This window comes from Phaseolus vulgaris, chromosome 6 (genome assembly GCF_000499845.2).
Source record: "Phaseolus vulgaris cultivar G19833 chromosome 6, P. vulgaris v2.0, whole genome shotgun sequence".
Classification (NCBI taxonomy): Eukaryota; Viridiplantae; Streptophyta; class Magnoliopsida; order Fabales; family Fabaceae; genus Phaseolus; species Phaseolus vulgaris.
The window spans coordinates 25,398,632-25,407,710 of NC_023754.2; the positions used below are offsets into that span (position 1 = coordinate 25,398,632).

At 37.7% G+C, this 9,079-nt stretch overlaps 1 protein-coding gene and 1 non-coding gene across 3 annotated transcripts; one reads left to right on the top strand and one right to left on the bottom strand.

The window, feature by feature from the left end:
- Positions 1 to 4,471: 4,471 nt before the first annotated feature.
- TRNAF-GAA (transfer RNA phenylalanine (anticodon GAA)) lies at positions 4,472 to 4,544 on the top strand. The gene has a single exon. It is a non-coding gene; the product is annotated as a tRNA-Phe (tRNA).
- Positions 4,545 to 5,733: 1,189 nt separating this feature from the next.
- LOC137832220 (glucan endo-1,3-beta-glucosidase 1-like) lies at positions 5,734 to 8,778 on the bottom strand. Of its 2 annotated transcripts, none has more exons than XM_068640265.1 (3): positions 7,103 to 8,778; positions 6,306 to 6,333; positions 5,734 to 6,180 (listed from the first exon to the last, which is right to left on the bottom strand). In XM_068640265.1, exons 1-3 carry the CDS (start codon positions 8,448 to 8,450, stop codon positions 6,024 to 6,026), a joined length of 1,533 nt encoding a protein of 510 aa, XP_068496366.1. In that variant the 5' UTR covers positions 8,451 to 8,778; the 3' UTR covers positions 5,734 to 6,023. The 2 variants fall into 2 exon arrangements, with proteins under 2 accessions (XP_068496366.1, XP_068496365.1); XM_068640264.1 differs by having other exon boundaries at positions 5,734 to 6,183.
- Between the last annotated feature and the right edge of the window lie 301 nt (positions 8,779 to 9,079).

Consider the following 9,079-nt stretch of genomic DNA (forward strand, 5'->3'; position numbering starts at 1 on the left):
AGTTAAAATAGATTTTAGTTTTAGATTCAATAATGGACGTGGATTAACGTAGATTGGATCTTAAAAATCCAATACATAAACAACACTTATTAAATAGGAGCGAGAGAAATGACTTCTTTTATATGTAACTATAACAGTTGGAGGTTGAATCAACCAATCTGAAAAATACTCTCAGCAAAACACAAATCTATATTAATTAAGGGTGGGCAAAAAATTCAAATTACAAAATCCAATTCATAATGATCCAAATCCATATTGGTTTTAATCCATTTAAATAGATTTATCTTAAATCCAAATCCATATTTTTGGATTTTAAATTCAATCCATTTAATTGAATATGGATTAGATATGAATTGGATACATTTTTGGATTATCCAAATTGCATTTTGGGTTGGTTTTGACTTCGCTCGATCCAAGTTGAGCCAAGACAATCCGGGTCGATGTCCAGCAGAGCAGGCCCGAACCGATGTCGAGTCGTTCGAGCCCGGGTCGTTGTCAAGTGTCCGGGCTCGGGACGATGTTGAGTCGTCCGGGTCGAGGCCGATTTCGAGCAGAGTGGGCCCGGGTCGATGTCGAGTCAAGCGGACCCAGGCCGATGTCAATCGAGCGGGCTCGGGTCGTTGTCACAAACCCAGACTGATGTTGAGTCGTTGGGGCCCGAGCCGTTGTCACGAACTCAGACTGATGTTGAGTCGTACGAGCCCGGGCCGATCTCGAGTCGTGTGGGCCAGGGCTGATCTTGAGTCATGTGGGCCCGGACCAGTGTCGAGTCGTACGGGCTCGAGTAGATGTCGAGTCGTACACGGCCGGGCCGATGCCGAGTCGTACTGGGTCAAGCCAATCTCGAGTCGTACGGGCCCGAGCTGATCTTGAGTCGTACGGAACCGAGCCGATTTCGAGTCGTACAGGCACAGACCGATGTCGAGTCGTACAGGCCCGGGCCGATGCCGAGTCGTACGATCCCGAGCCGATGTCAAGTCGTTCGGGCCCGGGCCGATGTCGAGTCGTGCGGGCCCGGGCCGATGTCGAGTCGTACGGGCCTTGATTGATGTCGAGTCGTACGGGCCTTGATCGATGTCGAGTCGTACGGGCCTTGATCGATGTCGAGTCGTACGAGCCCGAGTAGATGACGAGTCGTACGGGGTAAGGCCGATGTCGAGTCGTACTCGCCGGGACCGATGTCGAGTTGTACTCGCCGGGACCGATGTCGAGTCGTACGGGCTCGAGCCGATGTCGAATCTTACGGGCCCGGGCCGAAATCGAGTCGTACGGGTCTGAGCCAAAGTCGAGTCGTACGGACCCGGATTGTTGTTGAGTCGTACGGGCCCAGACTGATGTCGAGTCGTACGGGCCCATGTCTGATGTCTTGTCGTCTGGGCTCGGGCCTTGTCGAGCCGAGAGGGCCCGATCGTTGTCGAGTCGTCCGGGCTTGGGTCGATTTTGGGTCGTCTTGGGCCGGGCCGATGTCGAGTCATTCGAGACCGAGCCGATGTCGAGTCGTTCGGACTCAGGATGTCGAGTGGTTTGGGCCCGGGTCAATGTTGAACCGAGGTGGTCCGCGTCGATCCGCGTCCAAGTTGAGTCAGATTAGGCCGAGTTCGAGCCAAGTTAGTTTGTGTCCATATCAAAATGGATTTAATGTATTTAACAAAGTGGATTTAATCTAATTAAGAAAGTGAATTTAATCTAGATTTAATCCACTTTAAATAGATTTACGAAAAATCCAAATAAATTTGATCTAGTTAAAATGGATATGGATTTTAAATCCAATCCATTTATTTGGATTTGGATTGGATCTAGATTGGATTTTGAAAAATTCAATACCACTCCTAATATTAATCTTGTATATGCTAATTCTTCTTAGGTATAGCTGAATTAGAATGCAAATTTTTAATTTTCTTCTACTTAAAGAAGGTGGAATAGAAGTATAATTGTAATGTGGTTACTGTTGTAAAACGAAGTAGATATTGCAAAATATCTTAAAAACAATTGTGAACCCACGTGCCTAGAGTTGCGGAAGATTTTGGAGGAAGTTGATTGAAGATGTCAAATGCTGTTACTGTTAATTTTATTACTTCCATTCTCATTGCTAACATGAACCAATATTTTAGAATGAAGTTCCATTTAACCAAAAGTTTGGTCTTCTCATCTTCTTCATTATTTCCAATGGACAAATGCACACTCATCACCATGTGATTGTAAAATAATAATCCCAAAATATATAGGAACACACAATTCTCCAAAGAATCATTATTGTTGTTGCTTTGTTGAGTTTCTTTACACCACACTCCTAAAAGTATCTACCTTTTTCGACCGTGTAACTCTTGCACCCTGTGAAGGCAAAATGGGAGCACTTCAATTCTGAAAACACAAACATCCTCGTCTGGAGTAAAGTGTCACCATTCATTGGTTTATGATTTTTCCACATTCCCATGAGTCTTTGACCTTGGTCTTTGTAACATGGATAGGAAAAGTTGACTCTGGGGAGATAAGAGAGTGAAACACCAAAATCGCCCAAAATTTAAATCCAATACTACCCTTTTTGTGGGTCTGACACACCATCTGTCGCGGTTTATATGCTTCACCACCCTCATTCTTATATTACATAAGAGGTTGACTTTTAATGTAACAAAACAAAATTATACATGTACCATCAATTTTCAATTTCAGTTGGATGAATGACTTACCTTCTTCTGCATTTAGATGCTTCCGTGTCGTGCAAATCTTGTGCTTATTCGTCTACTTTGTTTGATAGTTTGAGTTCTTTGACATTTTTATGAGGGATAGGTTGGAAACATGAAATGATGGGATGAGGGTTGTTATGAACATGAGGGTAGAAAGGTTTGTAAATCTCTTCCAATTCATTAAGCACCGTTTTGGTTTATGAGAATTTCCGAAAATCACAAAGTAGGTCATCTTGTTCAGCACAAAAACCTTGAGAAAGAATGAGATTCGGGTTGTCCATAGTGGTGGCTAGGGCAATGGTGCATCCCACAATAGCTTGCAAATCCCAGGCCATAACGGGTGAAAGTTCTTCAAACTGCAAATCGCATATAATAAAATTAAAAGAGATTAAGGAAGAAAAGAGATACAAAGAATAGAGAGAAAATAAGAGAGAGAAAAGGTAATGAGACCAAAAGATTAATTTGAAAGAGTTATAAATGTTCACGAAACAAAAAATGGAGAATCTTGTTAATGGAATGGTTTTGGTAATTATTATAAGAAACACAAAACAATAATTATATACATACTTACGAATTTGCAAGAGTCAACTGTGTAGAAGCAATTGAAAAACACTACTTACTGGTTGATTTGATTTCGTGGTTCTTGAAACAAAATTACGACTAATATTTTGAATAAGAAAATAGAAAATATTTGATGGGTTTATAAAGCCTTCAGTTTAGATTTAAATTTAAAAATTTAAAAATTTAAAATTCAAAATTTCGATATTTGAAAATTCTGAAATATGAAAATTTCGAAATTTTAAAATTTAAAGATTTTTTGGGTTTAAAAAATTTTAAATTTTTGAAAATTTAAGAATTTTTAAAATTTAAATTTTAAATTTTTTGAAATGTTTTACTTTAGGGTTTGAAATTTTTTGAAATTTAAAAATTTCGCAAATTTAAAATTTAAAAATTTTGAAAATTTAAAATTTAAAATTTTGAAAAGTTTCAAATTTAAAAAGTTTGAAAAAATTTGAAACCTGAAGGATTTTACACAGTGGCAGCAGTTTCTAAATGGAATCCTTGTAATTGAAAACCAACTACCATTATGAATCCACTATGTCACAATTCTACACCGGTGGCCCATCAAACAACTCTCTCCTTGCCCATGTCTGCGGTGAGTCAATCAAAATCGCCGACTTCGTTACTACCGCCATGGCACTCAACCTGACAATTGCAGCGGTACGTTCTTTCCCTTTCAATGTTTTATGTATTAGCACAATAAGAATAATATTATTATCAATAAATAAAACATAAAAAATAAAAGTAAATTCATACATTGCAATTTCATCTTCTATCTTATAATTGAAAGACAACGCTTACTGGTTGGGTTCTTGGGTTCGTGGTCGTGGAACGTAAGAATGACTTCTCATATTTTGAATATGAAGACGAAAATATCGTTTGATGAGAGAAAATAATGGGAGAAAATGATGGGAGAAAAAGATATGTTTAGTTTTGATTTTTAAAAGTAATGTTATCTCTTCTGTTATATATTTCTGTTATACATTTAAAACCGTTAAAAAAATGAAATAATATATTTTTAAATTTTTAAAATAATGAAATAAAATATAAATCTAAGAATAAAATTGAAATAATATTATATGACAGTTAGAAGGGGAATCCCCTTTATATATAGGTATAGATAATATTGAAAGAAGGGATAGCATGTGTAAAATTTGTTAATAAAGCATGCAAATATATCTAAAATCATACCTATACTAATTTATTAGTGATATAAAAATCAATATGCGGGGATAGCTCAGTTGGGAAAGCGTCAGACTGAAGATCTGAAGGTCACGTGTTCGATCCACGTTCACCGCATTATATTATTTTAATTTTTTTCCGATTTGGGCCTCATCCTATGGATGATTTTATCAAGATAGCAGATTAAGCGAGGTTGTTTGGACTTTTTCTTCCTGCACCTCCATTTGTTCTTCTGACATCCCATATAAAACATGAAAACACTTTTTTATTCTTTTTCTTGTTACCTTCATATTTAGAATGTTATTCTGGATTATATAATCCGGACATGTATTTGAAAAAAAAAATTGAATTACATAATCCAAAAACTAGAAAAGACTTTCAGATTATGTAATCTGAAAACTAATCATGCATATAAAAAAAAAACTTTCAAATTATGTAATTCGGAAATTAATTATGAATATGAAAATTGACTTTTAGAGGATTACATAACCCATAATATTACATAGGAACATTTTTGAAAATACGAAAATTTTTGGAGGTGGAAGAAGAGCATATGGGGTGCAGGAAGAAGCAGTTGTTTTGTTGATCTATTTCAATAGTTATTTAGCCCAGTTTATTTAACCGACAGATTATACGAATTGGGGTCACTTATTCTCAAGTAGAGCATACAACAAATAACTTTTTAGATATTCATTATTTTGTAATTTTATTGTTTAATAATTGTAAAAGTGGTACAATTTCTTGTGTTAAGTTATTTATTAATTTATGAACATTTATTTATAGATTAAATAATAAGTAGAAAAATATGAAGTAAACCTCTGTCTTTAAATATTTTATCAAATTTAGGTTTTCAATAATTTATTATTTTTTCTATTGAGCAGATCAAGTCAAATTGAAGATGGATAAACACACTAAGTATAGGTTAAAATCACACATTTATAATATTTGAAAATATAATTGATATAATTAAAATAAGATTTAAATATATTTTTAGTCTTATATAATAAGTTTTTTTTTCATCTTGTAAAATTTTAAATCACTATTTTTAATGTTATAAAAGGTATGATTTTGGTTTCATTTCTTATAAAATACTTTCTAACTAACATTATTATACTACTAGTAAACATCATTTTGAAAGATCATTTGACTTTTTACTTAACACCATATTCATTTACACAAACCACGTAATATTGTAAATAAAAAAATTCAAATATTATAGGAACCAAAATTGGAAAACGTTCATTTTACAGATACCAACATATTTTAGCCAGAAGAAACTGATGAATTGTCGTACTCCAACTCCCAATTATGTTGGTAATAATGCGTCTCTCTCCTTACATGAGAACATGTCTCATTAAAAATTCAGCTCAGAAGATTCACTTCCATTATGTTCATATACTACAGAGATTAATTAACAAATATAATTTCAAGATACATATTTAATTACAACCCACCCCTTTTAACTTTCTTGAAAAGAGCACCTATCATAAGCTCTAAGTTTTAGAACAGCATGTCATTCAGAAATCTTTTGCTACATATCCTACATATCCTACCACGTCCCACCCTAAAAAAAACTAAAAAAATCAATTTTTCGCCTCACAGAACGAATAACAACAAAAGAGGAAAAATAGCAACCAAGTAATTGTGCAGAATGTCGTAGATTGCACTTATTTCAATGCTTCTAAAGGTTCTATCCCCTGCATTGCTTGAGTGAGTAGTGTTCACCACTTGCTTTGTCTTGTTGCTTAAATCCCTACTGCATCAACAGTATGAGAACAGAAACATTAGGTAAATCTGCTACTTATTTTTGTTTTCAAAAGGTTTAGATCCATAAAACAATGAAAAACAACGGGCAGCTAAGCAGAAAAAGTTTCTTACCTTCCAGGAAATATACAGCTGCCGCGACCTGCAAAGAAAAACGTATTATATTAATGTAGGTATAGAGAAAATATGCTTGCATTGCATGTATACTCGATATAACTGGGTTTGCAATAAACTGAGAAAATTATACACTGAATAGCAAGAAAGTGACTGTTATATGGAGAATCTCTGCAACTGCCAGGGTAGACAACCAAACAGAGGACCTCAGACAAGCCAGCATCCTGTTACAATCCTAAAACCTTATGTTTTGACTAAAGAGAATTGGAACTCTTTTTCCAATCAATTTTATCCAACTGTGTTACAATCCTAAAACCAAATGGCAGTCACTGGGAGGTTCATAGTTTCCCCTTATTCAACAAGTAACTGCAATCTCAAGTACTCCCCCTTCCCCCCTCCTTTTCAATTGATGTTCTTCAAATAAAAGTAGAGTCTAGACAAAGGGCCTTTGCATTACGTGGGTGCCACACACTAATTGCTTTTCATACAAAAAATCATTGCCTCGCCACAGTTCTAATTTTCCCTTTCCCCAATCGTAAGTTGAAATCATTATTATTCACAAAGCCTGTTCTTTATCTTAGACCATAGAGTCTACCTCAACATCATTAAACAAGCTTATCAAGTAAAACAAGAAGCATTATAACCACATGATAACAACTGAAAAGAGTCTAGAGAAATATAATCATACACATTAAAACCCCAGGAAGATTCATAAGCCTAGCAAGAATGAACTGAATAGCAACCAATACAAAAACTCTAAATCAACCAAAAAAGACGAGAGATTAATTTAAACTTACTGGGGTCAGTGGTTGTGATCATGGCTACCCCTTTGAAGTCACAAGATCCAGGAGACATCCCCTGACTCTGGTAATAGCTATCAAAAGCATAAGACGCATGATTCTTAACATTATTCGGCTGAAAACAACTCTCCCCAGGCTGGATCTCAGAACAATTCGCTCTCCCGGGTCCACACGCCCAATCCAACGCAGCCTGCAAAACCTTCAAATCGACACCATCCCCAGCAACACAATATGTCTGATTAGCATTGTCACTAGCCAGAAAAGCCCCAACCCCAGACACACGAAGCAAATAAGCCGGCGTAGCATTCCCATAAAACAAACCCCAATAAGCCTCAGACAGAGGCGGGGACCTCAAATCTTCGTTAAAAAGCTCATATATATAAACACTAGAAGTGGTTTCGGGATGCAAAGGGGTGCCACTCCGATCCAAAACATGCTTAATAAGATTCGAATTGAATGTGACAGCGTTGGAAAGTGTGGCATAGGGTTCTTTGGAGTCCCCTTTGGAAGGCCAACCGGTTTCCGTGACAAGAACGACGACATCAGAGACGTTGAGGTTCTTCATGGAGAAGTACGCAGCGTCGATCATGGCGTCGAGGAGGTTGGTGTAGTGAAGAAGAGTGTTGGGATCAACCATTTGTTTCGAAGCGGGGATGGTTTTGAAAAGCGTGTTATCGAGAGGGACGAGGTTTTTGTTCTGCATGAAGACGTAGTAGGGGTAGAGGTTGAGCATTAGGGGGGAATTGGTTTGGGAGAGGAAATGGAGGAGAGGGAGGATGAAGGTCTCCAGGGTTTGGTTGAAGAAGGCCTGAGAGGGAGGGAAAGGGTTGAGGATGATGGAGGCGGAGTGAGGGGTGGACACCACCACGTCCTTGTGAAGGTTAGAGTCCACGAGGGCGGCGTGGAGGGAGAGGAGTGCGGGGAGGAGGAGCGGCGCCGCGGAGGGGAGGGTTGTGAGGACCTCGTCGCCGACTGAGACGGCGATGATGCGGGTGGCGGGGCGGAATGCGGCGACGTTTTTGCGGATCCAGGAGGAGGCAGTGGCATTGGAGGAACCGATTGCGAGGAGCTGGTTGTTAGGGACGCTGATGGTGACGTGGATGTCGGTGCCCGACAGAGCGCGGAGGATGTCGGGGTTGGCGTCGTAGAGACGGATGTGAGTGATCTTTTGGTGTTTGAGGAAGTTCACGAGGTCTGGTGCGGGTAAGAGGTTGGAGACGTCTGTGCCGATGTTCACGCCCACGAATGGCGCGTTGGTTTGGTCGGAAGTAGCCGCATGATGTTGGGTAAACGCTAGGATTAGTAACAGTGAGACTAAAAAGATGAGATAATTTGAGTTTATCATTGGAATCTTCAATTCCAATTCACCTTGTCGTGCTTCTCAGCTTGCTTTCTTGCATTGTCTTTTGAAAGGGTTCTTTGTTTCACAGTTGGGTTGGACATTGGTGGTTTTTCTTTTTCTTTCGGAATTTGCGTGAGAGGGAAAGTAACCAAGAAACAGTGCTGTCTGTAGATTTGTGAGTTTAAGTTAGTGTGTGCTCCTCATTCTTCACTATGGCTGTTGTGTGATGCATAAGCCTTGTCGGTTCAAATTCTACGGATTTTCATCCGCGCACTTCTCTAAAATATCTTTTCATCACTCTTAACATCAGAAGTTCTTACATGCCGTATATATGTCTAATTGTCTTTTTGGTTATAGTTAAATATAACAATTGCATTAAAGAAAGGGGAGTGTTAATTCTAACACATCTTTTTTTAGTATAAAAAAAATCTACCTAAAGAGAGATATTTTTATTTTATTTATATTTATATCTCAACATGATTATAAAATAGCCAACGCGCTATAATGGAAACCGCTACAAAAAAAAATTCAAGCATTACATGATCGCTTGAAAATTTGTTGTGAAAAATTGTAGATTGTAGTGAACAAATTTTGAATACCCCATTAAAAAGAATATCTGTACAACTACTAAT

Coding starts and splice junctions, on each gene's coding strand:
- LOC137832220 (XM_068640264.1), bottom strand. CDS start 8,450: ATGATAAACTCAAATTATCTCATCTTTTTAGTCTCACTGTTACTAATC. Junction 6,334..7,102: donor GATCACAACCACTGACCCCA/GTAAGTTTAAAT, acceptor TTTTCTTTGCAG/GTCGCGGCAGCTGTATATTT. Junction 6,184..6,305: donor AGCTGTATATTTCCTGGAAG/GTAAGAAACTTT, acceptor CTGTTGATGCAG/TAGGGATTTAAGCAACAAGA.